Raw genomic sequence first — 27,921 nt, forward strand, 5'->3', positions numbered from 1 at the left:
AAGAGAGGGGCTGTAGGCCAGCTGTGTATGAGAGGGGCTGTAGGCCGGCTGTGAAAGAGAGGGGGTGTAGGCCAGATGTGTCTGCAGTCCTGTGTAAGAGAGAGGCTGTAGGCCGGCTGTGTAAGAGAGAGGCTGTAGGCCGGCTGTGTCTGCAGTCCTGTGTAAGAGAGAGGCTGTAGGCCGGCTGTGTCTGCAGTCCTGTGTAAGAGAGAGGCTGTAGGCCGGCTGTGTAAGAGAGAGGCTGTAGGCCGGCTGTGTAATAGAGAGGCTGTAGGCCGGCTGTGTCTGCAGTCCTGTGTAAGGGAGAGGCTGTAGTCCGGCTGTGTAAGAGAGAGGCTGTAGGCCGGCTGTGTCTGCAGTCCTGTGTAAGAGAGAGGCTGTAGGCCGGCTGTGTAAGAGAGAGGCTGTAGGCCGGCTGTGTAAGAGAGAGGCTGTAGGCCGGCTGTGTAAGAGAGAGGCTGTAGGCCGGCTGTGTAAGAGAGAGGCTGTAGGCCGGCTGTGTCTGCAGTCCTGTGTAAGAGAGAGGCTGTAGGCCGGCTGTGTCTGCAGTCCTGTGTAAGAGAGAGGCTGTAGGCCGGCTGTGTAAGAGAGAGGCTGTAGGCCGGCTGTGTAATAGAGAGGCTGTAGGCCGGCTGTGTCTGCAGTCCTGTGTAAGGGAGAGGCTGTAGTCCGGCTGTGTAAGAGAGAGGCTGTAGGCCGGCTGTGTCTGCAGTCCTGTGTAAGAGAGAGGCTGTAGGCCGGCTGTGTAAGAGAGAGGCTGTAGGCCGGCTGTGTAAGAGAGAGGCTGTAGGCCGGCTGTGTAAGAGAGAGGCTGTAGGCCGGCTGTGTAAGAGAGGGGCTGTAGGCCGGCTGTGTAAGAGAGGGGCTGTAGGCCGGCTGTGTAAGAGAGAGGCTGTAGGCCGGCTGTGTCTGCAGTCCTGTGTGAGGGCTTAGATAGTGCTCTCGCTGCTATGCTGTAAGAGAGGGGTGTTCTCTCCACTGATCTCAGCAGAAGAATAACATCTGAAAAACTCTCTGCCCCCGACCTCTTGGCAGTTTTGTTCCAGCATGTTTTGCCCATGAGGATGTGTGAAAAACAGTCCAGCAGCTTTAGTCCCAGCTCCGTGGAGAAGCCAGGCCCCTGCGTGCTTCTCATTTTTCCCTCTCCATTCCCAGGACTGAGAGGAGCGGCTGCACTCTGCGTGGTGCTCCGCCCTCGAGAGGCAAACACAAGTACCCGCTGAACGCCAGTACTGGCCTGCGGGGCGTGCTCTGTGCGGTGTGCGGGGTCTGTACTGCAGTTCTGTGTGCTGTGCGGGGTCTGTACTGCGGTTCTGTGTGGTGTGCAGGGTCTGTACTGCAGTTCTGTGTTGTGTGCGGGGTCTGTACTGCAGTTCTGTGCGGTGTGCGGGGTCTGTACTGCAGTTCTGTGCGGTGTACGGGGTCTGTACTGCAGTTATGTGTCGTGTGCAGGGTCTGTCCTGTGGTTCTGTGTGCTCTGGCATGCACATTCTCCTTCTGGCTGAGGCCCGGTGTGGGCAGAACCCCCAATCGTCAGCGTGATTACCTCCCCACTGAGTCTCCCCGCCGCTGATCCCTCAGGGCGCAGGAATGCAGACAGTAGTGTCTGGGCCTCAGGGAAAAGCAAACGATCAGAGCAGAGCTGGATTAGCGCTCTGGGCCTTATTGGGTCAGAGTTCCCGCCGAGGAATATCCAAATAACCAAGAGAACAGGAAGTTATGCCAGCGAAATGTTTTCATGAAGACTTCTGACCTAGTGTTACTGCAATGCATTGTGGGGTGGGGGGGTGTAAGACAGTGGTAAACACTGTGTAGAAGAATCATGGGATTTTAAAGATTATGTTCCCCCCACCAACTCATCTATAAAAAAAAATAAATAAAAAAACAAAAGCGGAAAATTGTCTGCAGCCGTTGCCGTAGCTGAGCGGCTGTCGCTCTCAGAGCCTTCTTGTGACGGAGATTTCAGCGCCACTCGGATCCAAAGATGTTATTTTTGTGAGACCCTGCAAGTCTTGCTGGTATGATGCGGTAGAATCATATTTCCCAGCTCACCTGCTAAAGCAGACATTAAATATGACACATGAAATGCAGCGCTTGGCTTTCCTTACACACAGAATGTGAAGGCACAGGCATCCTTCTTGACACAGTTCTGTCAGTAGAAACAGAAATCTTTATCACACATTTTAGAATTGGGCCGATGGCGTGAAGTTTATGTCCTGCCATTTCTGTGAATGATTGAGTTGAGCTAAAGCTGGTTTATTGTAACAGTCTGTGTTTTAAAATGCCAGTCCGTGCCCGCTGGACTCTTCCCGGAGTTTCTCACAATCAAATATCTGAAAGCAGTGAGGGCATCTTGAACTTGTAAAATTGGAGTCACTTATGTACCAGAATGCCGGTTTGTTCCCCATGGTGCTGCAGGTTAAAGCTGATAGCTGACTTAATTTACGCTCTGGAAAAAAAAAAAAAAGAGGAACGGTTTAATGAATTGTGCGCGGTGGGAAAACGGTAACGTCTGCCTCTCCCCCCTCAGGAAACGGCGTGCAGCCCGAGCTGAGGATCTTCCACCACTCCTGCGCTCTGAAGATGAACGAGGGGACGTGCAAGGCCCTGAAAGAGCGCTTCTACTTCGACGTGGACACCCGCCGCTGCCAGAGGTTCCAGTATGGCGGCTGCAACGGCAACGCCAACAACTTTGAGTCCCTGGAGGAGTGCGAGAAAATGTGCATCGTGAAACGTAAGCCCCCAGAAACTTGTGCGTGTGTCAGAGAGGTTCCCGCTGGTATATTTCCACAGCTGAGGCCTGGTAGCTCCTTCAGAGAGAGATGCAGAGACGCGGGTGTGGAATCGGGTCCGGGATAGGAGGGCGTGTGGAATTGGGTGCGGGTTAGGAGGGTTTACCCAGGGCTGTGGGAGTTACTCTTTAACAGCTAATAATGGCAGAGAATTCAGAGAATGGCCAGGTTATCTATAGCGATAACAGCAGTGTTTACACAGGCCACATCGGCAGACACTCCCTGGTTTGCGATCATGCTAACCCTTAAAAACAGAGAGCTTTAGTCCGGTCTCAGTGCAAGATAAGGAGAAGGTTGCAGGCTGGTTTAGAAGTGGGAATGGGCTGTTATGAACACCCTTTGGCAGAGTGTTTGTGCTGTGGCTGCTGATGGGGTGATTGGCTGTGGCGTAGCCATGATTCTTACGCACCCAGTTTGCTCCTCCTGACTTCACCCCCGACACCCCCCCCCCCCCAAATGGGAGAGAAAGTCTGTGAAGGAGAACTGCCTCACCAACCATTTCGATGCCTGCTCACACAGTGAGAATCATTCTTCAATGTCCGTATTACGGATTGGAAGAAAGTTCCTTTGGAGAAATCAGAGTCGATGCCAGGGGCCGGTCACTGAACACATGAACTTCCAAAGGCAGGCTTTGCAGTGCGTGTTAGTTTTGCCTGAGCACAGACCGATGTCTGGACCAAGCCGTCTAACTTGAAGCACTTTGGCGGCTCGCGGCTAATCCGACATGGAACACTGATCAGGCGGGGGGGGGGGAGGGGGGGGGGTTTATCGCCACGCTGTGCTGGGGGGGGGGGGGGGGGCTGATTCCGCATCCTCCGCGGGGGCGGGATCGGGACGAGGGAGTGCCCCTCCCACTCCGCGCCCTGACCCCGCCCTGAAGCGGGAAAGCGGGTGAAGCGGCGCGGCGCCGTGGTAACCGCCGTCCTCGGCCCCTCCCCCGGCCCCGCGGTCTGTGGATGACATTAACGGCCAATCGCAGAAGCAGCCGCGGCGATCCCCGCACTGCCGCCAGAGCAAACATGCCCGCTCTTGTGCAGCGGGGGCCGTTTGAAAAACAGTGTGTTTGGGGGGCGGGGGTGGAATGTGGAATGTGGGGGTTGGAGTGTTCTGCTACAGAGGCCAGTACAAGAACTTGAATGACCCCATTCATTTGAAAACTGTCGAACTGTCTTTATCTAATCTGTACGTGTAATGCATCATCTGATCATGGTTCGTTTGAGTTCCTTCAGAGTTCATTCTGACGGTGGGAAAACTGGAAAGTTCCCGTAGACTTGTGGGAACGCTGTTAAACGAATCGCAGAAATGCGCAACGAAGCTGCTGTATCAGGAAAAGTGCTTTAACAGACGAGACTGCCTTTCTCTAAATACGGGGGCTGTTTTTTCCTCTGTGTGTCTGGAGGGGCAGCAGTCTGCTCTCATTTGATCTCCCCAGCTGAATTCTCATCCCCAGCTGAAATCACAATATGTTTGTCTCCATCTAGTGAGCCCTGATGTCACTACATGCTTTTCCCAAATTTAGCGCGTATGCTCGGTGGGTAGTCTTCTCAATCTTCTCTTCAGCATTCGGTATTGGACTGAGTCTCTGCCTTGGCATTAATCCCCAGTTTTGCTTTCTTAAATTCTCAATCCCGTATTGACAAGTCTGCAAATGCGGGTGTCCTTCAGGTGCCGAGAAAATTGATATGCACAAATAAAGTCGAAGTGCTTCATCAAGAAAGAGAGAAGGTCACCAATAAGACGACGCGAACACTCAATCTTTCTCGTGGTATTCCATCTGAGAATTGGAGAATTGCTTTTTTCTGAACGATTCATCCAAGCAAATTCATTTTACCGCGTGCGGTGTTCAGCTTGTCGGCGGTGTTTTCCGGCAGAGTGAATATTTCTGAAAGTAAGACGTATCGGCTGCTTCCCCCGCTCTCTTGCTTGTTTGTTATTGCCTTTTCTGGGGCATTTAACTCAATCACTTCCAGTCGCTGCTGGAAAAAAAAAATGCAGTTTGGAATGATTTCTGGAGCCGTCCTTTGAAGAAGCGTGGCGTGCGAGACCGCTCGACAGACGGATTGTCTTCCGCTGCCCAATCAACCCCATCGCACTTATAAAGCGTCCCGGACGCGGTCGGCTAATCCAAGCCAGTAAAGAAAGAAAGCATCTTCAGCAACAGGCTTTTTTTGTTGGCGTGGTTTTTTCTTCATTAAGGTCGTTTGAAATGCCTGTGTGAGACTGCGCTGAGGTGAGAGAGGCTTTGCACGCCTCTCCGTTCGCTGGGATTTATTATCTCTGATGTGCGTTCGTTTATTTCCAAACGTGCGACTGCGCCGAATAGCCAGGGAGAGCCACAAACGAGCGGCATTAGAGAAAGGAGTTCAGCAGGGATTACTGTGTGCATTACTGTGTGCATCAGTGTGTGCATTACTGTGTGCATCAGTGTGTGCAGTACTATGTGCATTACTGTGTGCATTACTGTGTGCATCAGTGTGTGCATTACTGTGTGCATTAGTGTGTGCAGTACTGTGTGCATTAGTGTGTGCATTGCTGTGTGCGTGCAGAGCACATTGGGCCCAATCGCTGGGAAAATCAGCCTGACAGCAGGACTGGGTTAAACCGTACATTTGATTAAGGAGTTTAACATTCTTGTTTTCTGTCAGGGGGGAAGGGGGAGTGTTTTTTTCTGTCAGGGGAATGGGGCGGTGTGTGGGGGGGGGGGGTATTGAAGTGTCCGGAATGATGATAGACGGCTGCTTAATGGAAGCATTTTAATTAAAGGCAGCCGTAAATACAGGGCAGAGAGACGAGCAAGATAGCAGATATTAAGCTGTATTATATGAGGACCGCTGGCTGTAGCCTGCGGGGGGGGGGGAGTGGGGGGTGTGTGGGGATGGGGGGGGAGTGGGCGGTGTGGGGTGTGTGGGGGGGGGGATGGGCGGTGGGGGCGGGTGGGGGGGGTGGGGGGGGGGGGCGGGTCGTGTATCCCACAGACCGGCCCGGACGTGATCAGTCATGCTGTGCGGCACCACCAGTTTCCCTGCTGGTTTTGTGTCATAAATATTCACTAGTAAACGGTGCGTTTGTTTGCATTTCAGTCCTGCGCGGTGCTTCCTACCTTAATTAGGTTTGTGGAGGTGGTGGGATCTGAGGGGTGCGGCTGAATCTGCTCCACCGCTCTGCCGGGTGACTGCCTTCTCCACCGCGTCCTCTGCCTCTTCTCCCCCCCCCCAGCCAATAAGAACCCGTGTCACCTGCCCTCTTCTTCCCCCCCCCACGCCGATAAGAACCCGTGTGACCTTCCTCTTCTCCCCCCCCCAGCGATAAGAACCCGTGTCACCGCCCTCTTCTTCTCCCCCCCCAGCCGATAAGAACCCATGTCACCTGCCCTCTTCTCTCTCCCCCCCAGCCGATAAAACCGTGTCACCGCCCTCTCTCCCCCCCCAGCCGATAAGAACCCGTGTCACCTGCCTCTTCTTCCCCCCCAGCCGATAAGAACCCGTGTCACCTGCCCTCTTCTTCTCCCCCCCAGCCGATAAGAACCCGTGTCACCTGCCCTCTTCTTCCCCCCCCAGCCGATAAGAACCCGTGTCACCTGCCCTCTTCTTCTCCCCCCCAGCCGATAAGAACCCGTGTCACCTGCCCTCTTCTTCTCCCCCCCCAGCCGATAAGAACCCGTGTCACCTGCCCTCTTCTTCTCCCCCAGCGATAAGAACCCGTGTCACCTGCCCTCTTCTTCTCCCCCCCCAGCCGATAAGAACCCGTGTCACCTGGACGACGAGCCGGGGCCCTGCCGCGGGCTGGTGCCGCGCTACTTCTTCAACAGCTCCAGCGGCGCGTGCGAGCGCTTCTTCTACGGCGGCTGCTTCGGCAACGCCAACAACTTCCGGACCCGGGAGCAGTGCCAGCACCGGTGCCACCAGCGCAGTGAGTGCCCCGCCACAGAGCCCGGCCCGAGGTTCCGCTCGCCGCCCCGGCGGCTTTGGCGGATCTGTGTCCCACGGCAACATCTCAGTCAGTGATGTCATCTTGGACGAGGATATAACTAAGGAACAGCCTGTTTGTGTGAACGCATGGTATTAGCCAGAGATAGTCATTTTCCTCTATGGCCCCAATTCTATGGAATAATTTGAATTCAGATTTCATTAAGGCCTTTGTCACTGTGTTGTCGTTTATATCGTGGTTAAAGACCGATTCTTTCAACTTGTTTTCAGCCTTGTGTAAATATCTTGGCAGAATCCACTTTCTTTATTCTGTTTCCATCTCTGTTTATTTATTTTATGCATAATTTATGGTGTTACACCATGTATGAAGAGCACTATCCAGATAAGTCTGTTTGTATAATTATTATCCATGTGGGCCTATGTTCGCATATCTTGTTATACTCAGGATAATGTCAATAAGCCTGTGCTTGTTGCTGAATGACTTTCATTAATGCAAAGTTGTTTTATTTCTGCGGAAATTGATAAGGGGTGAGGGGAGGGTAGAGGGTAGTGTATATGGGGAGGGGGTGGGGATTTTATTTTATTTTTTCAAAAAGTGTTGTTTCATCCCTCTGGCTGGCAGCTTAGGGAAACATTGAATCTTTACTTGATCAGGCTGTTTAATTAGGGGTGCAGGTGTGGGGTAGCGTGAGCTTCCTCTTCCTCTTCCTCCACAACTCAGACTTATCCGGTCTTTGGCACATAATGCACATCAGGTCTTTGGCACATAATGAACATCAGGTCATTTGGCACATACTGTAATGCACATCAGGTCATTTGGCACATAATGCACATCAAGTCTTTGGCATAGTGCACATCAGGTCTCTGGCACATAATGAACATCAGGTCATTTGGCACATACTGTAATGCACATCAGGTCATTTGGCACATACTGTAATGCACATCAGGTCATTTGGCACATACTGTAATGAACATCAGGTCATTTGGCACATACTGTAATGCACATCAGGTCATTTGGCACATACTGTAATGCACATCAGGTCATTTGGCACATGATGCACATCCAGTCATTGGCACATAATGCCAAAGTCCATTAACTCATTTTTTACAGTACTCAAATGGCCATAAAGACCTACTTCTTGCTCTTATTTCTTTATATTGTGGTATTATGCGGTTCTGAAAGTGCAGATATGCAGTGACCTTGATGTAAATTAGATTTAATGTTGAGCTCAGAGAAATGAAAAGCACCAATCTTTTCTAAATGGAACTTTGAAAATGAAATCTCTTTTTAAATGATTTATGTGACTGTGGAATTAATAAGCCCCTGTGGTGTTGCTGTTGCTGTATTGATTGTTAGTCTGAAACAGTTTGGGAATACAGTGCATTTCCCAGTGCTTCTGACAGAATATTGTGTTTGATGTAAAAGAGCATGATAACACTAAAGTCCTAAAACTGTAGGAGGCGTTTATTTTGTATTATTGTATTTCAGATTAAGAGCTTTTATAGCATAGAGTAGGTTAATGCTTACCTTATGAACCTTAAAACAAGGAGCATCAGAAATCAACACCATCATTTTATGACCTTCACTGAGTAGCAATTATGTTGAAATATCAAGGCCAATCTCTCTCTTCTGTCTGTGCAGAACCTGACCCAGTGGCCCCTGTCATTCACACCAGAAGAATCTCAGAACCTGCAGAGTCTCTCCCCGGTAGGTCTGTGCTCAGTACTGAGAGTATGCAGTACTGCGAGTGTAGTAGACTGTAGACTGTGTGGTACGGTAACACCAGTGTTTAGTGACTGTGATGTGTTGGGCCATAGTAGCCTGTATACCAGTGTGTCAGTGCCTGAAATTATTGGGGGGGGGGGGGGGCGGCACGGCACTGTCTCATCCACCATTCCAGAATGCTCCATTAATTCTGCATAGATTGGGGTCAGATCAGGTGACAGAGAAGGCCGCGTCACACGCATAATATGAGTTACAGATTATCCCTTGTGAGCATTACTGTAAGTAATGATTTATGTGCGTTTGTGGGTGCACCCAAATCATGCCAGAAAAGTGCGCCCCCAACCATTGTAAACCCTTCCCAATCCATCACTATTGGAACATTGTTCAGTTCATATTTTTGTTCAATGCCTTATTTTATTCATTTATTTACTTGTTCAAATGCTTGCCATTTTAAAATGTCTGAACCACCAAATGCCCCGTTTTCAGTTTTCATTACAGCATCATAAAAACTTATGCATGCATTTGGAAAATGCAAATATGTGAGACTCCAGCATGGTTGAAGTTGAAGGGTGCAGCCCATATTATCTGCCTGTTTTTGTCTCCATCAACATATTGATTCTATCACCCATAATAGGTAGACCTGTGCAAATTAGAGGCATGGGATGTTGCCTGAAGTGCATTATTATTATTATTATTATTATTGTTGTTGTTGTTGTTGTCGTTGTTGTTGTTGTTGTTATTATTCAACTTCAGTCTCTCTTTGCTGTTTGTACAGAACCGGAGGTTGTCGAACAGCCAGGAGTAGTCAGTGTCCGAGAACCAGCCAGACCAAGCACACTGCCACTCATCTCAACTGGTAAGAGCAGGATGTTCAATACCACCAACTTTTTACTAAACAGGAGGGCACACTGCAGTATGCCGCAAATATGTGGACTTTTGGGAAAATATTATGTTATATAATATATAATTGCATGTATTTTTTGTATTAATTTTTTGTATTTTGTATGAATACAGTGGGCTCCAGAATTATTGGCACCCTTGATAAATATGCACAAAAAATGCAAAAAAAATTTGCTAAGCTAAAAAATAATACAGTTATTGACATAAGCTTTATTTTCCAACATGTGTAAACTAGTGTACTTCATTAATGATTCATTGGAATCAACCAAAGTCTTAAATGTTTTAATTAAAAAAAATATTTCCCCAAAAAACAGGTTCCACAATTATTGGCACCCCTGGTTTAATACTTTGTGAAAACACCCCTGGCAAAGATGAGTCTTGAGTCTTTTCCTATAATTTGTGATAAGTTTAGAGAACACATTCGGAGCGATTTTTGACCATTGCTCCATGTAGAACTTTTCAGAATCATTGATATCTTTGGGTTTGCACTTATGGACCCCCCCTCTTCAGTTCAGACCACAGGTTTTTGATGGAATTTAAGTCTGGAGACTGAGATGGCCATTGGAAAACATGGATGTTGATTTCACTTAAGCATTTCTGTTTAGATTTTGATGTATGCTTGGAGTCATTGTCCTGCTGGACAATCTACCTATGACCAAGTCCTAGCTTCTTAGCAGAGACAACCATATTTTCTGCCAGAATTTCATGGTACTTCGTTGAATTCATTGTGCCATTGATCTAAAATAGTGCCCCGGGACCACTGCCAGCAAAACATCTCCAAAATATGAATGACCCACCTCCATATTTGACCGTAGGTATGAGGTGCTTCTCCTGTATGCATTCCTCTTTTGCTGCCAAACGTTGATGATGTGTATGGCCAAAACGTTCAATTTTGGTCTCATCTGACAATAGCACTCTCTTCCAGTCATAATTCCAATGAGGTTTGGCAAGCTTGAGATTCTTGGTTTTGTTTATTGTGCTCAGTAAGTGCTGTCTTCGTGCTACCAAAGAGTTAGTTGGTATGGAGGTGCCATTATATGTTTTTTTTAGACTTGTTGACCGGAAGAAACAAACCAGTCTCTGCAATTCTTAAACAGTGATTCTTGGGTTATTAATGGCCTTCCTCACCGTCCGTGGAGACACCATGCACTTGCTTCCTCTTCCTGGCAAATTTGCAACCATTCCATTTGTTTTACACCTTTTTATTATTGCCCTTACAGTGCTAAGTGGTATGTTTAACCGTGTATGTCTTTTTTTGTACCCATTACCAGACTTGTGATGGTAAATTACCATCGGTCTCTTCTGAATTGACAGTTATTTGGCTTTTCCCATGCTGATGGATGACAAAGGGATTTTGTGTGCTTGTTACCTAATTTTTATTCTCTAGTGAAACTGGAAGTGATGGAATGACACAATATAGTTCCTTTAGACTGAGATGAACTAAATTAAGTAAAATTGTATTGCCAATTTCATTTTGTTTGATTTTGCTTACAGTAATTGTTAGGGGTGTCAATAATTATGGCACCTATGGTTTTCAGAAAAAATTAGATTACTTAATAAAAAAACATTGAAGCATGAGATTAAATGTATTGAAATAAAAGTATATAGTTTTCCCATATGTTTGAACATAACATATAGATTATTATCTGTGTCATTTATTATATGCAGCCTTTTTTCTTCATTTTTATTAAGGGTGCCAACAATTCTGGAGCACACTGTATATGGCAAGATTTGAATGCAGCAATATTTTGTATAAATATTCTTAACTTGTGATGTGTTTGCTGATATTAACATAACATGATATAATGACGAGAACAGGCCATTCAGCCCAACAATGCTCACCATTTTCCTGACTAAATTAGTGTGCTCTGATTACCTACAGACTAGACAGTGTCTAACACTGTATCAAATCCCCAGAGTTTCTGCCTCTACTACGTGACCTGGCAGGCTATTCCACACACAGTCTATTACTAAGCTTGAAGAGGTTATATCAAGATTGATCATATATTTCAATAAGGATATAGACCAGGGGCCGGCAGCCCTGGTGCTGCAGTGTTAGATAAGTCCCTGGGTTCTGCTCCATCCAAACCTATGTCTATATAATTGGATTAATTATCAGGTTTCAACACAGGTGTCCATGTGGTAGTGGCACTCGGCGTTTCACCATTTTGGCTCTAAGTGTTCATAATAACATCACACTCTTGCAGTCGTGCTCAGGTGGAACAGAAAGCAGGAGCACCACTGGCACTCCGGGATCACACTGCTGAGCCCTGATGGAGTCTGTCACAGACAGACTGATTTACCTGCTTTCTAACAGACAGTTCAGGGTTCATATGTGATGCTTGCATGCCATTGGTGGTTTAAGTTGCTAGGGGAACGCTGATTGTCACTGTGTCAGATGATAAGCGCAGGGCCAAGTTACATTAATCTAAGAAGCATTCAGTGGCATTCCTTTGGAACAGAGATGTTTATGTTGTGAGAGCTGATAGCTAATATTGTTTGTTGTAACCTCGCCTCATTTAAATATCAATACTTTTAATGGCAGGCCTAGATTTAGCAAGTTTTAATGAATGACTTACAGACAGTGCTTTATACACTCACCGGCCACTTTATTAGGTACACCCTGCTAGTACCGGGTTGGACCCCCTTTCGCCTTCAGAACTGCCTTAATTCTTTGTGGCATAGATTCAACAAGGTGCTGGAAACATTCCTCAGAGATTTTGGGCCATATTGACATGATAGCATCACGCGGTTGCTGCAGATTTGTCGGCTGCACATTCATGATGCGAATCTCCTGTTCCACCCCACCCCAAAGGTGCTCTATTGAATTGAGATCTGGTGACTGTGGAGGCCATTTGAGTACAGTGAACTCATTGTCCTGTTCAAGAAACCAGTTTGAGATGATTTGAGCTTTGTGACATGGCGCGATATCCTGCTGGATGTAGCCATTAGAAGATGGGTACACTGTGGTCATAAAGGGGTGGACATGGTCAGCAACAATACTTAGGTAGGCTGTGGCATTTAAATGGACTGCGTTTATATAGCGCTTTTATCCAAAGCGCTTTAATGTGCCTCATCGCCAGAGCAGTAGGGTTAGGTTCTGCTCAAGGACGCTTGACATGCCAGCGGGGTTGAACGGCAACCTCCGACTGCAGACAACGTCTACCTCTGAGTATGTGCCATTAAACGATGCTCAATTGGTACTAAGGGGCCCGAAGTGTGCCAAGAAAATATTCCCCACACCATTACACCACCAGGCTGAACCGTTGATACAAGGCAGGATGGATCCATGCTTTCATGTTGTTTACGCCAAATTCTGACCCTACCAATGTCGCTGCAGAAATCGAGACGCATCAGACCATGCAACGTATTTCCAATCTTCTATTGTCCAATTTTGGTGAGCCCATGCCAATTGTAGACTCAGTTTCCTGTTCTTAGCTGACAGGAGTGGCACCCGGTGTGGTCTTCTGGTGCTGTAGCCCATCTGTTTCAAGGTTCGACGTGTTGTGCGTTCAGAGATGCTCTTCTGCATACCTCAATTGTAACAAGTGGCTATTTGAGTTACTGTTGCCTTTATCAGTTCGAACCAGTCTGGCCATCCTCCTCTGACCTCTGCCATCAACAAAGCATTTTTGCCCAGAGAACTGTCGCTCACCGGATATTTTCTCTTTTTCGGACCATTCTCTGTAAACCTTAGAGATGGTTGTGCGTGAAAATCCCAGTAGATCAGCAGTTTCTGAAATACTCAAACCAGCCCATCTGGCACCAACAACCATGCCACGTTCAAAGTCACTTAAATCACCTTTCTTCCCCATTCTGATGCTTGGTTTGAACTTCAGCAGATCGTCTTGACCATGTCCACATGCCTAAATGCATTAGATATTTGCGTTAACGAGCAGTTGAACAGGTGTACCTAATGAAGTGGCTTTCCACGGGGCCCTCCAGCACAGAGACACAGGGAGACGATGTTCCAACAGTCCACATTTATTTACAAGGGTCGGCAAGATGTTACAGCCAACTGAGCAGATGTAAAACAGTCATGACAGAGGCTCCCTTCTGTGAGTGGGGATGGCAGATTTAACCTGTGCGCACTGATTACCTCACTACGCACAGGTGCAGCCACTCCTGTTCCTGGGTCCAATTAGCCTGGCCAATTATCTAATTCTTAACCAATTATCCAATTGGCCAGGTCTAATTAGCTTGACCCAGGGCAGGTGTGGCTGCTTAAACCAGCCATCCCCACACCACAGTGGCATTTTTAAAATAAATAAAATAAAATAAAATTTTTAAATATGGGTTTTTTTGTCGTTGAGATTATAGATACCAGAAACTCAACCTGCTTATCAAAACTTTCAGATTTATTTATAGCGCGTACATGTTCTTAATGTCTTTCTGTGACACCGTCGGTCAAATTAATTTAGCCAATTCTTTACTACCAGGATGGATTTAGTAAAGAGTATGTCTCTTTAGACGTCTCAGATGTTCTCCTGCTCTTTTAGTGTCCAGGTTCTCTCAGTGTCTCACTTGGGAGTATTTCAGAAGAAATGAGATAAGTGGGGATTCCTGAAGCTCTAGGTTTTAAGGACTTAGCTCAGAATGGAAATGCATGTCAAATCCAGGAGTGATTAATTGTTTGTTTTTGTTTTGAAATTCATGGTTCAGTGAAGGCTTTCTATAGTAAATTAGTATAGCCGCGTTTCCACCAAAAGTACCCGGAACTAAAAGGTTCCTTCAGCCCATTGTTGTCTGCGTTTCCACCGCGGTCTAAAGTCCCGCGAAGATTAGGAAAATCAGCCCACTGACGTATGAAAAAACGACGTTGTCGTCGGTCCATCTATCCTATGATTTCTTCTACTACCACCGAAGTAGCCTACATTATTTTCTAATAACCGGGACAGCCCGGAGGGGTTTATTCCACTTATATACAACGGGTTACCAACAATGATTATATATGGTTACTTTTGTATTTATTGATTTTTATCGATTTAATCATCTGGAATTTAAATATTCTTCTGCAGCCGTTTGGGCATATTGTACCGTTGTCAAGCAAAACTGTCGTTGGTAGTTGAACTTGGACCGTTGTTATGCAACAAATAGGATATAACAGGCTGATAGTCAGATTGTAACTGTTTTATATATCCTCTCAAACACATTCATTATGTTTTTATGCGAACATTCGCTTTCATGTCTTGACATCCGAAGCGACAGAATGCATTCACATTTCCAATATAACTGGCAACAACAGCAGAAAACATGCACACGTTGTAAACAATTTGCTGTTTGATTACTTTCTCATCGTCAATTCAATATAGGCTAATCGCAAAATGACAAGAATAGAACGAAAACTCTTGCATGAAAATTTAAATTAGCAGTGGTACAGCCACCGTTTGCTTTCCTTCAAAGTTACTGCTAGCCGAGCAGCGAAGTGTGCCCTCCAGATGCGAACCATGCACCATAAATTAGTCCATAGTCTTCCTGGTCTTTTTGTGGAATTGAAGAATGGCAGAGTAAAATTACGGCAGTCTGAAAAAGCTAAAGGGACGATTACTAGAATTAACCTGTTATTTTACCCTGACAAAAAGTGTGGAAGGTGATTTCCAGTTTGCTTTTACTGTATCACCAATGTGAATTACGCAGAACTACCTCACATAACTGTATCAAACGTTTTGAGTCAATTACAACGGGCTAACAAAGAAAATCCGGAAGAAAATATTCAGCAACCGAATTAATCCGTTTGAATGTTTTGGTACGTAATATGCTGTCCCAGCACAAATGCTTAGCATTTTATAAAACGAATGCTAAAGCAAGAAAAGAACAGAAGAGCACACGTTATAATTCCAAGACGTTGGCAGGCTATAACCAAAACTAGGCTACTGCGCCGCATAACATACAAGTTTGATTTGAAGTTATTATGAAAATAAATCGGTTTGCGGCTGCATATTTTTAAACATGGCGGTTGAAAATAAACACAAAAAAATGCTGCAAGTACTCGACCAATCAAAAATGTTCAGCGCTGCAAGCTCCACCCAAAAGGTTCCTGTACTTTCGGAAAGTACTACCCCCCGAGCAGGAACTTTTTTGGGGGTAAAATAAATCCCCCAGAACTAAATTTAGACCCTAGTTCCTGCGGTGGAAACGCACTGAGTTCCTCAAAAGGTTCCTAGTTCCGGGGTAAAGTTCCTGCGGTGGAAACGCGGCTTATGACTGGGATGGGACTAAAATTATACAGCAATATCGTGCTCTTTAATGTTTACAACATTCAATAAGCACCAGAATTCAGATGAGGAAGGGGAATTAAACCCAGTCATTATGCCACTCGTTGCTTGAGTCTGGGTGAGAGATTATGCCTAACATTTTTATGTATTACATCATATTGTCATTCATTTCAGTGACAAGTGAACGTGTGATTTTGTCAGAACATAAGAACAATGAGCATTTGGCTCAAAAGGTGACTCAGACCCACAGACTCAGAAGCGCATAGATCGACCGTCTCCCTAAACTTAATTTCTTAAAAATAAAAAATAATAAATACATAAAAATGACCATGCAACAGCAACAGCAGGAAAATAAGCCATATATCATATACCACAAAATGTTCATTATCTTGTGCTCTGAATGTATTTATACTTCATTGTTCCTCTGCAGAGATGTGTCTGTTTCAGATGGGGTGTGTTGTAATAAGCAGGAGGCCTCTTTATGAATGTGTCTGTTCCGTGTGTCTGTTTCAGATGGGGTGTGTTGTAATAAGCAGGAGGCCTCTTTATGAATGTGTCTGTTCCGTGTGTCTGTTTCAGATGGGGTGTGTTGTAATAAGCAGGAGGCCACATTATGAATGTGTCTGTTCCGTGTGTCTGTTTCAGATGGGGTGTGTTGTAATAAGCAGGAGGCCTCTTTATGAATGTGTCTGTTCCGTGTGTCTGTTTCAGATGGGGTGTGTTGTAATAAGCAGGAGGCCTCTTTATGAATGTGCCTCGTTATGAATGTTCCGGGGCTTTCCGCAGCACCTGTGTGTTTGCTGCACGCACGTTTCTGTCATAATCTCACTAATGAGCCGAGGCTGGGGGGCCAGATGGCCTGCAAATGGGCGGGAAGCTGGGGGCCCAGGCCTGGGCTGCAATCGCGGTTCCTCGCTCTGCTCTAACTGTGATACAGCTCTTACCCAGAGTGCTGTGGGGCCCAAGACTTTGTACTGAGAGTGATGCACAGCTCTTACCCAGAGTGCTGTGGGGCCCAAGACTCTGTACTGAGAGTGATACACAGCTCTTACCCAGAGTGCTGTGGGGCCCAAGACTGTGTACTGACAGTGATACACAGCTCTTACCCAGAGTGCTGTGGGACCCAAGACTCTGTACTGACAGTGATGCACTGCTCTTACCCAGAGTGCTGTGGGGCCCAAGACTCTTTACTGACAGTGATGCACTGCTCTTACCCAGAGTGCTGTGGGGCCCAAGAGTCTGTACTGACAGTGATGCAGTGCTCTTACCCGGAGTGCTGTGGGGCCCAAGACTCTGTACTGACAGTGATACACTGCTCTTACCTAGAGTGCTGTGGGGCCCAAGACTCTGTACTGGCAGTGATACACTGCTCTTACCCAGAGTGCTGTGACAGGGCCCAAGACTCTGTACTGACAGTGATACACTACTCTTACCCACAGTGCTGTGACAGGGCCCAAGACTCTGTACTGACAGTGATACACTACTCTTACCCACAGTGCTGTGACAGGGCCCAAGACTCTGTACTGGCAGTGATACACTACTCTTACCCACAGTGCTGTGACAGGGCCCAAGACTCTGTACTGACAGTGATACACTGCTCTTACCCATAGTGCTGTGACAGGGCCCAAGGGTGAATCAGCAGAGCTTGTGCTGATATATTGGGTAAAGTTCATTGCAGCATGTTAGCGGGGGACGTCGTTCTGGAATCTCATGTACACGTTTATGTCACAAGATTTTTTTAGTTGGAAAAAAATCCTGCTCAGACAGAGCTTATATCATGCATTATACATCTCTAACTCTTTTTTGTGTATTTTTGCAGAATTCTCTGAACAAAAGATATTTTTTTAGTTCTGTTAGGGCTTTCCACATCCACAGCCCAAGGAGAACACACCTCTCTTCTGCTTTCTGGTAAAGTGAATAGCAGAAGCTGCATCCCATGGTGCCATCTTGTGGATTTCCACAAAATGGCAGTCTTTTTTATCAGCTTATTGTCAGTTTCCTTTTTGTAACAATATTTCGAACTCATTTAATGTCAGTGTTGATCCTCTGTTTAGAGGAACATATATTTCATCTTAATTGGCTTTGGTGATACATTGGATGCCACTGAGAAATTAGTAGGCCATTAAAAACGTTGCACAGTTGTTTACAATGGCAGAAGGTAACTAGATGATATACAACCTGATGTAGGCTGAAAATCCACTGTAATGGTTCATAAGGAAAGCTGTAGAATCAAACAGCTGTTTGGGTTTCCATGCCTGTTTTCTCAGTGGAATAGAGCAGAATTATCGCTGGTTATGATCTTCTAAGCAGGCTGACCTTCATCAGTCATTAGTTAATTAGTCTTGTTTGATACACAGCTACTCCTATAGGATGAGTGTGTTGACTTAAACACTTCAGTGTATGCACAGCAAGGTACACACCATACCATTAAGGCATACTCCTTTATTCTCTTTTGTGTTTTATATGCTTTTTATCCCTCATTTTATTGTTTTATTGTATTTTACTTCTGTTTTATTAATCTATTGTTGTTTTTAATGTTCGAGGTACTTTACATTTTATGTTGTTTCTCTGCTTTGTTTTGTGTTAACTTTTTTCTTACTTCAGTTTTTCAGACATATATGAAAGGTGCTATAAAGTTTTTTTTTTCTTTTTTTCTTAATAGTGCTGTTATTGTGTACATGTATTATTTAGGTTGCCTAGTTTATGATACATTTTGTGAATTAACCATAAAATTAATCCATCAAGTGGGTTATGATTATTTGAGGTTTTAAGTGATAGTGCACGTATTAAAATCATCTGGTCAGAATCCTTAAGAGTCTGTCCTGCATTCTCCCTGTAGTGTTTCTTTAACACATTATTCCATTGAATGACATTACATGACATCACAGGAATTTAGCAGATGCTCTTATAAAGAGTGCCACTTGCGTTTGGTTTAAACATTGTATCCATTTATACAGCTGGATATATACTGAAGCTCAAGGGTACAACGGCAGTGTCCTCCCGGCCCGGGGACTCAAACCTGCAACCTTCAGGTTTCAGGCCCAGGTCCTTACCTCATCCTCCAGGGCCGGGGGGCAGCGGTTCTGTGCGTGAGGGACGTGTTAGGTCAGTGGTCCGTCTCACTCATGACGGCCTGTTCTGTTTTCAGATGCTCATCCGCCCACACTGTGCCTCACCCGCCCTGACAGAGGGTCGTGCGACGACACCATCCGGAGGTACGTCTACAACCCACACAAGAAGCGCTGCCAGGCGTTCCGCTACACCGGCTGCGGGGGAAACCAGAACAACTTCGCCTCCAAACGCGAGTGCGTCAGGACCTGCATGAGAGGTAGCGTGGGACAGCCTGCTTTCCGGCACTTTCTGTGACTCCATCTTTGAACACGTCCGGTTTCTTTCAAATCCTGTTTTTGAAACCTTTGCGGTCCTTTTTGGTGAGTGCAGCATTTTGTTGTGGGAAGCGTTTGATTTTTTTCCTCCTTCAGCTGTTTTTTTTTTTTTTTAAACTGTTCTTCAAAAATTTTGATTGCTTTTGACCAAAGTGATTTTGAAAGTGTAGATATTCACTGACTCATTTTGTGTGTGTTTTATATTTTATTTTTAGGTGTATTTATTCTCATTCAGGAAAGCGCACGGTTGAATTCTTATTTGCATTGAGTATTCATGATGACCTCATCACCAAAAATTCAGTGTTATTCACCTGAATCGTCAGATGGTCCCTGTTGTCTGTTGAGAGCTAAACACTGACACGTTCTCAGTACAGTGGATGTGGTCCCTGTTGTCTGTTGAGAGTTAAACACTGACAGGTTTGCTGCATTCGTGTTCATATTACATTTAACAGAAGCCCTAATTCAGAGAGATCACAATTTTATACACAATCAGCTGTGTTTTACTGAAATGGCTCAGGGTATTACGCTGCTCTAGGGTACAGTGACAGCCCCCCAGCTCAGAAATGCCCCTGCATCTTCTGAGTTAGGGGCCCAGTTCCCAAACCAGCTGGCTCTCTGTTTTATATTAAATAGAATGTATTATTATTCTTATTGTTTAACCAGAGGATAAATCACTATTACTATAAGTCTCTCGATTATGGTATTATATGATTTATTTACTAGCAGGCTCCTAATCATTTTATATCAAAAAGATGCATGTGCCTTATGAATGCAGCACTGCCATGCTTGTTTGACTGTGTAAATACTCGACTGCCTTTTTAGATCAAGCTGGAAGAATGAGGATACGGGTCAAGAAGAGGAATTTCAACATCATATTTCGATCCGTCTGAACCTAAATCTGCATTTGGAACTTTTCTATTCAACACTACCATTTCGGTTCATTTTCAGCCTTTATTTATGTCTTGTTTCTGCTGTTTACTGTATTCGTCTTCATAATGTTCAGACGCTGGCCTTGCCTCACTATTTAGATGTAGAATAGTAATGTTAAACATTTTCACTGCGATGCTCTTATATGAAATGTATTTTTATGGCTGTTTTAATCACATTTAGAAATGAGTTCACGGGCCCATTGACACATGTCTGTTTTTAAAGGAATATGCACTTTTTATTGTACTGAAAAGTGCTATGAAAAAAGGTATTTTACTGTAAACAAGATGCAGAAAAAGCCATTCTGCTCCATATCACTCTACAAAGCTGTGCCAGAGGACTCATTTCTGATTAGTTTCTGATCTAAACTGTATGTCCAAACTATTAATACAATTAAAAAACACAAGAATAAATGACTCAACATGAGTTTTGTGATTCATTTCAAAGATAATAATGTGCTTTCTCCCCCTCTGTTCTTCTCAGCCAGTCTTATTTTCAGCTTGATTTAACCCATAAGGAGAATTTCAGAACTTGTTCAATCCTTTCCTAGCTTGAAAAGTTTTTATTGCCCTTCGTTTAATGAGATCTTGAGTTTTGGAGGCATTGCAGTATCTAGCTGGCTGTCTCAGGTATTACTAGCAGTCCCTGCTGTAGTACTGTGTGCCTGTTCTGGTGATAGAGTGACTGTTCGTCTGCAGCTGATCTCAGCTCTTTGTGCTGTAGTGCTGTGTGCCTGTTCTGGTGATAGAGTGACTGTTTGTCTGCAGCTGATCTCAGCTCTTTGTGCTGTACTGCTGTGTGCCTGTTCTGGTGATAGAGTGACTGTTCGTCTGCAGCTGATCTCAGCTCTTTGTGCTGTAGTGCTGTGTGCCTGTTCTGGTGATAGAGTGACTGTTTGTCTGCAGCTGATCTCAGCTCTTTGTGCTGTACTGCTGTGTGCCTGTTCTGGTGATAGAGTGACTGTTCGTCTGCAGCTGATCTCAGCTCTTTGTGCTGTAGTGCTGTGTGCCTGTTCTGGTGATAGAGTGACTGTTTGTCTGCAGCTGATCTCAGCTCTTTGTGCTGTACTGCTGTGTGCCTGTTCTGGTGATAGAGTGACTGTTGTCTGCAGCTGATCTCAGCTCTTTGTGCTGTAGTGCTGTGTGCCTGTTCTGGTGATAGAGTGACTGTTTGTCTGCAGCTGATCTCAGCTCTTTGTGCTGTACTGCTGTGTGCCTGTTCTGGTGATAGAGTGACTGTTCGTCTGCAGCTGATCTCAGCTCTTTGTGCTGTACTGCTGTGTGCCTGTTCTGGTGATAGAGTGACTGTTCGTCTGCAGCTGATCTCAGCTCTTTGTGCTGTACTGCTGTGTGCCTGTTCTGGTGATAGAGTGACTGTTCGTCTGCAGCTGATCTCAGCTCTTTGTGCTGTACTGCTGTGTGCCTGTTCTGATGATCTCAGCTCTCTGTCGAGGGTGATGAGCCACACCTGTATCCCCCGCGTCCGAGCTAAAAAGCTCAAAATGGCAAAATGTGACATCACAAAAAAAAAAAATACCATTGTGGTAAATAATGACACCAGAGCACTTTTCTGACATGGCCCAGTAAGTTTTTTGCTCGAAATATCTATCATACAGCTTAGAAATCTGACGTTTTACAGACAATCCCCTCAGCTGTAGGTTTTATTTTTGAAATTGCTTTATTTTCCTCCTCGGTTTGTAATCGCCATTCATGCACCTAAAGTAGCTCCACACATCCCTCACCCGTTTAGAGAACACTGTGGCTGACCTGCTGACGCTCCTGTGATGCCCTCAACACAAAGCCTGTGACCCATACCTGGGTCAAATACATATTTCCAGTATTTTAATTATTTTTAAATACTTTTTTAGAAATGATTTGAAGTACAGCATTTATAAATACTGAGTATTTTAATTACATGTATTTGAAAATACATTTAAGGAGCAATACCGATTGTACCGATTTACATTGTTAATTGGTAGTGAATATGCACGGCTGAATTCTATTTCATCAGTGTCTGACCTTACAAAATGTAAAAGATGGAACTGTACATATTGCTGTCGAACGCTCTGACAACAGAAAAAAAGAGGAAATGCAGTAAAAGGTCACTAACTTGAAAAAGATTACATGGGTTCCAATAAACTGGCAAGTAGCTTATCAAGAAGTCTGAGTTTTCCATCCCCCTATTCAAAGAGATGTACGGGCATTTAGGCTACTGTCTGTTAGAGGCAGTGCATGGGTTGTTTAAAATTGCCAACATAAGCTGGCCTTTCCCATAATCCAAATTCAAGCCCTAGCCCCTAGTAGTTCCCCTGGAGTGCCCTCAGTATTATAGCTTACCGACATCACATAGAAAGCCACTCACAAAGATTGTGCAAACAGGTCTGGCATACCCCCTTCAGTATGAAGCCTATATTGTTGCTGGCTCGGTCATTTCTGTTGTCTATCACTGGAGTCCAGAGTACACTAACACTGTGGTATAAGGTAATACCTTTATGTTGAAAAAACAACATAGCATTCTTGTATTTGTATTTTAATGTAATTTTTAAAAAGCTCCAAATACTATTAGAAAATGTACTTGGTTTCCCAGGAAAGTATTTTTTAAATGCTACAGTATTTGTGAAAGCATTTGGTTTTCTATTGAAATAATTTAAATAAATCAAATACAAAGTATTTCGTGTTTAAATGTATTTGAATATACTTCAAATATGTATATACATATATTTTCAAATACAAATACATATTTGTATTTGACCCAGGTCTGCCTGTGACTATTCTACACCCTACAGGACACTCACAGTATTACAGAAGAGCCTGTGATGATTCTACACCCTACAGGCCACACAGTACTACTGGAGAGCCAGTGACTATTCTACATGCTTAAGGCCACTCACAGTTCTACAGGAGAGCCAGTGACTATTCTACACCCTACAGGCCACTCACAGTTCTACGGGAGAACCAGTGACTATTATACACTCTTCAGGCCACACACAGTACTACAGGAGAGCCAGTGACTATTCTACACGCTCCAGGCCACGCACAGTACTACAGGAGAGCCAGTGACTATTATACACACTTCAGGGCACACACAGTACTACAGGAGTGCCTGTGACTATTCTACAATCTACAGGCCATTTTCAGTACTACTGGAGAACCAGTGACTATTCTACACTCTAAAGGCCACATGCAGTACTACAGGACAGCCAGTGACTATTCTACACTCTACAGGCCACTTGCAGTACTACAGGAGAGCCAGTGACTATTCTACACCCTACAGGCCACATACAGTACTACAGGAGAGCCAGTGACTATTCTACACACTTCAGGCCACACACAGTACTACAGGTGATACAGTGACTATTCTATACCCTACAGGCCACATGCAGTACTACAGGAGAGCCAGTGACTATTCTACACCCTACAGGCCACATGCAGTACTACAGGAGAGCCAGTGATTATTCTACATCATACAGGCCGCCCACAGCACTAAAAGTGCGCTTGTGCCAGCGAAAACATTCTGAAAGAACTTAAACACATGTTCAACAGCCATAATTCAGCAAGAGATGTTGACGGCTGTAGGAAACATCAGTATGCACAGGGGTCCACTGCCCTAGAGTGGATTCCTGTGGAGTGGATAAGCTGGCAGTCTTACGGCTGTACCGATGCTGGGCCTCTGGCTAACCGATGTATCCCATGTGGCATTTCTGTGATGAGTGCATGGCAGAGCTTCTATGGTACAGTGACAGTGATGAGCTATCTGTAGAGCATCCCTGGGCACATATCGCTCCTGCCATGTAGTGTATTTGTAGATTTTTGCCTACAAAGCACCTTCAGAGACATTTGAAGTCATTTTTGGTTCTGACTTTGACAGCAAAACTGAAGATGAGAACCTCAAGCCCTTACACATTAAGGGAAGCAAAGATACATATTAATTCATTGAACGAAATTTCAATAAGTCCTACATTTTTCAGTGGAATAATTCCTCAACCATTCCCTGTGACAATGAGACCCAACCTCTACTTAAGACATAACTGTCTTAATTTTTTATAGATTTATGTCACTGACACGTTGTTTAAACTTCTTTATTACGTTATTTACCTTTCCACAACGTTGCGGATTGGTCACTTACTTACTAAACCCTGACCATACATTTTGATTTTGTGTGTTAAAAAAAGGTATATCATGGTGTCGTAATTTTGATCTACATTCTATCCTACCAATGAAATGCCATTGCTTCTGTAATTCATATATTCAAAATTTAAGATACTTTAAGTGCAGCAATAAAAAATGTACACATATCAAGCCCAAATAGAATAGAAAGCCTTTATTGTCATTGTATAGAATACCATTAAGATCAGGTTCAACTTACATTTCTAGGTAGGCAATATGTGCAAGCATAATTATGGTACAGAAGATGAGACAAACATATAAAACTAGATACAAAAACATAAAAAAGGGCGAAGGGTAGTTTCAGGACAGTAATCACCATAGACCAATGATTTCAACATTAATAGTGTTGAGTATTTTTGTCTTTTTCAAGCGGTGAACTACATTTAAGTTAGGATCACCTTGGATCAATTTGTAATACAGTCACTCTTGTCTCCGGCATGTCTTGAGTGGGGAAGGCTGGACCTCGGGTTCTTCACTGGGGCAACAGTCATAAGGCCATGTGTGGGAGCTGAAAGGATATGAAATTGGACCAAGTAAGAAAAATACATTGAGTAACACACGCAGCAGGCTAAAATTGTAATTGTGTTTTGACAATGACAAACAGTCAATGAGCAAAGAGCTGTTTCCATAAAATATCCATAACTACCTTCATTCTGATATTGTGCTCTAGTTTCCATTTGAGCTGTTGGGCCAAATGTAGAGAACTCTGCAAAAGAAAATCAATTTAAGTCAGTATTTGGTGAAAATACAGAGAAATACTCTTGATTAATATTGATTACACAATGCACTGGCGCTTGAAAAAGAGGCACTGGCAACAATGCTAGCTAAAAGGACATAAACAAAGGTGCTTTACGGACAGCTGTTTATACATGTCGAATTAGCTCAATTGTTAGCTAACTAAACAGGCCATCGCCCAGATCAGCTAGGTAATGCTAGCTGGTCTTACATTACATTTGCACTGGAATATTAGCGTTAAATACTCAAAGTAGCAAATATGTTATCTAACAGAACACTAACTAAAAATAAGTCCCAAACAGACGCCAGGTCTGAACAGACGCCATTTCACCTACTAACTTAAAGCATTAGCAACATTCAGCTAGAACTGCAAACATGCATGTTGAAAGTAGGACTCCATCATTACATTGCAAATACTACTAACTGAAAAGGTCTCCAATGCATTCAGTTCTTCTTGTTAGTTTTTACGGCGGTTGGCATCGAGTATTGTTGCATTAATACATTCAGTTAAAAATATAAAGGCATAATGAAACGCTTACCTGCTCTTGAACGCCGTCAAACCCAGATTTTCCCACCGAGAATTTGAAATCACAACGATCTTCTTCCAAGAGCACGTCACAGCAACATGCGCATGTGATTGGATATACCGTCTTCTTCTTGTTTAACAGAGGGTGGTACACAGCTTATTGGTGAATTACCGCCACCTTCTGCTCCAGAATGTGTATCAGACAATAGATTTACACTCAAAAATCCCTTCACCCTAAGCTATATTTTATCCTCCATGCTTTACATCGAGTCCTACTATAAAATCCCTATCCATGTCAGCCACCCAAGAACCCTATACCTGCTTATCCATCATATCCTATATTTAAAAATAAATAAATAAATAAATAATAAACCCTGCATTGGATATAACGTGTTAACGGTCCAAGCGTAAACGCGCAGACAGATAGATATTTTACTGTAAGCCAATACGTCATTTACAAACGTTCTGACAACCTACCAGTAACGTTTCAAATTAAGTAAGGATGAGGACTGTGATATAACGTAATCATTACGTTATTAAATTACATCGTATTTACGTAATTCTATAACGTTACAGCAACGTTGCAGAACAGTCTCCATGAGGACTGGTTATTTTGCGACCATAAGAGCAATGTTGTCACAACGTCACCTGTTGGTAATGTTGCGACTTACCAAATTACGACCAAAGTGTAGCGTTGTCATTACGTAGTGTGTTTGTAGGGATTTCAAATGAAATATCCTACTTTTTACTCCACTACTTTTGTGCGATATCTGTCTGTTACTTGTTACTTTGATGTGGAGAAAATGGATTGTCCAAAAGATCCTATAGAATAATAATACGACATCACTTTCATACTGAAGCCTACCAATCAGGGTGCAGCGTGCGTTTCGATCGGCTCATGACACTTTGAACCAAAGACGTTGGCTAGGCGGGAAGGTGAGTAGAGACAGGCAATTTGGAACCAGAGACTGTAAAAAATATGGACAAAGCTACTGTGACATCACCCATTGACACTCTGTGGGTCTCTAAAACACGTTTTGAAGCTCAATGGCGGGCGCGGCCATGTTGTCGATTTGGAGCCAAAACCATAGAGTTAAGCGGTCTTGTGATTTTGACAATGTAATTGACAGTCCGGTGCGGAAAAGCCCATCAACCTGAACAAACGATTGCAGAACGAACTTGAGGCCAGCTGACTGTCTGCCATTATGTTTTAAAATATATTATGAAATGTTTACGGAGTTTAATTTCCATCCGTGACTGTACTGTTTCATGTAATCACGTTATATGTATGACAGTAATAATACAATTATGTTCAGTTATCTGCTAGGTTTCTCAGCAAAACGAATATGCTTAGCTAGCATATCAGCTTGCCAGTGAGCTAGGTAGGCTATCCGTGGTTAGCTCACGCATTAGCAATATGAACCACAGGGGAAGAACATCGACTACACTGGTGGTCGGTCAATCAGTCAGAGATGTGTAGGCTACTGGTGATTTGACTAGGCTCATTTTCGTATAACTGTCTGGTAGACCTGCTGTTAACCGAGCAAGTTATCGTCGTAGGTTTTCGCCACAGTCAGTTAATGAGCCAGTAACTGCTACTAGCTACGCCATCGCCGTTTGTGGTGTTCACTTGCTGGGTGACACTAGCTGACCAATCATTCGCAAGTCACTTTCTACCAAATAAAAATTAACACTGTCAGCGGTGATTAACAAATCTACCAAGTATTTTAATAACTGATCTGCAGGGGTGTAAATATGACAACGCACTTTGTACAGCAAGTTTTCCACCTGGTGCATGAAGACAAAAATAGTGTACATTGAATTTCTAATTATTATTAGACTATTATTTTTTTCTTGTAAATCATCAAAATCAATGGAGAAAAGCCAATATACACAAGGAGCCCCCAGGACCGATTCTGAGAACCACTGTCTTAAATGCTCTTGTCGGTCTCTTAAATGCTAAAAACATGTTCCTTTCTAAATGCCAGTCTTACAAAGATGGTTAATTTCGTTAAATTCTGTGTGTGTGATTTCATCGTGTGTTGTATGCTATTCAGCAAATAAACCTTAAGACTCTTAATTCACTTTGTGAAACTGAAAATTTTGCAGTGTTTATCCCAAAATCGGGATTATAGTAGCTTTGGCACATGCGTGAAACATGGCCCAGGTAGACATTTACGGAATGTACACGACTGACAAGCCGTCAAACACGTTTGACAGATTGAATATTTGCAGCTTAGGGTTAGCTAGCTAGTCAAATGGCAAATATAGCAAGCTGATTACACTTTCTCCCAACTAATCATTTGGTTAAGTAGGCTAAAGGAAATAGTAAAAATGACTCGGCTACCGAAAAACCTAAGAGGAGGATTATTTTATGGTCGTCTAGTGCAGCTGTAAACACGCACACGCCATAATGAAATCACTACGAAATGGGATGCCTGCATTTTCTGACTTCGCACAGGTGGACCGTGGTCGGAGCCGCAATGTCAAGGCCAAGAGGCGCCACCTCCCACCCCAGTGACCATAGACTGTAGCCCCTACTGTAGCTTAGTCCTCTGCAGTAATCAGGAAGTGACGCAAACTGTACCTCATTGGTCCACAACAAATATTATAACAGTGCCC

The 27,921-nt window shown here is 44.3% G+C and overlaps 1 protein-coding gene and 1 long non-coding RNA gene across 3 annotated transcripts in view; one reads left to right on the top strand and one right to left on the bottom strand.

Moving 5' to 3' along the window:
• tfpia (tissue factor pathway inhibitor a) overlaps positions 1-20,288 on the top strand; it is a 44,261-nt gene extending 23,973 nt beyond the window's left edge. The window contains exons 2-7 of one of the 2 annotated variants that reach the window (XR_010325749.1): positions 2,531-2,734; positions 6,525-6,701; positions 8,361-8,426; positions 9,220-9,300; positions 18,708-18,990; positions 19,768-20,288. Coding sequence is in view for 1 of the 2 variants with exons in the window: in XM_064310523.1 (XP_064166593.1) it covers positions 2,531-2,734; positions 6,525-6,701; positions 8,361-8,426; positions 9,220-9,300; positions 18,708-18,887; positions 19,768-19,835 (776 nt within the window). In the remaining variant the exon portion in view is untranslated. The remainder of the gene's footprint in view (positions 1-2,530; positions 2,735-6,524; positions 6,702-8,360; positions 8,427-9,219; positions 9,301-18,707; positions 18,991-19,767) is intronic. The other variant, XM_064310523.1, reaches the window with a different exon arrangement.
• A 3,646-nt stretch (positions 20,289-23,934) lies between these two features.
• Positions 23,935-25,498, bottom strand: LOC135240955 (uncharacterized). The gene is made up of 3 exons (XR_010325837.1): positions 25,313-25,498; positions 24,685-24,744; positions 23,935-24,546 (listed from the first exon to the last, which is right to left on the bottom strand). It is a non-coding gene; the product is annotated as an uncharacterized LOC135240955 (long non-coding RNA).
• Between the last annotated feature and the right edge of the window lie 2,423 nt (positions 25,499-27,921).

The sequence above is a fragment of the Anguilla rostrata genome, chromosome 15 (genome assembly GCF_018555375.3).
Source record: "Anguilla rostrata isolate EN2019 chromosome 15, ASM1855537v3, whole genome shotgun sequence".
Taxonomy (NCBI): Eukaryota; Metazoa; Chordata; class Actinopteri; order Anguilliformes; family Anguillidae; genus Anguilla; species Anguilla rostrata.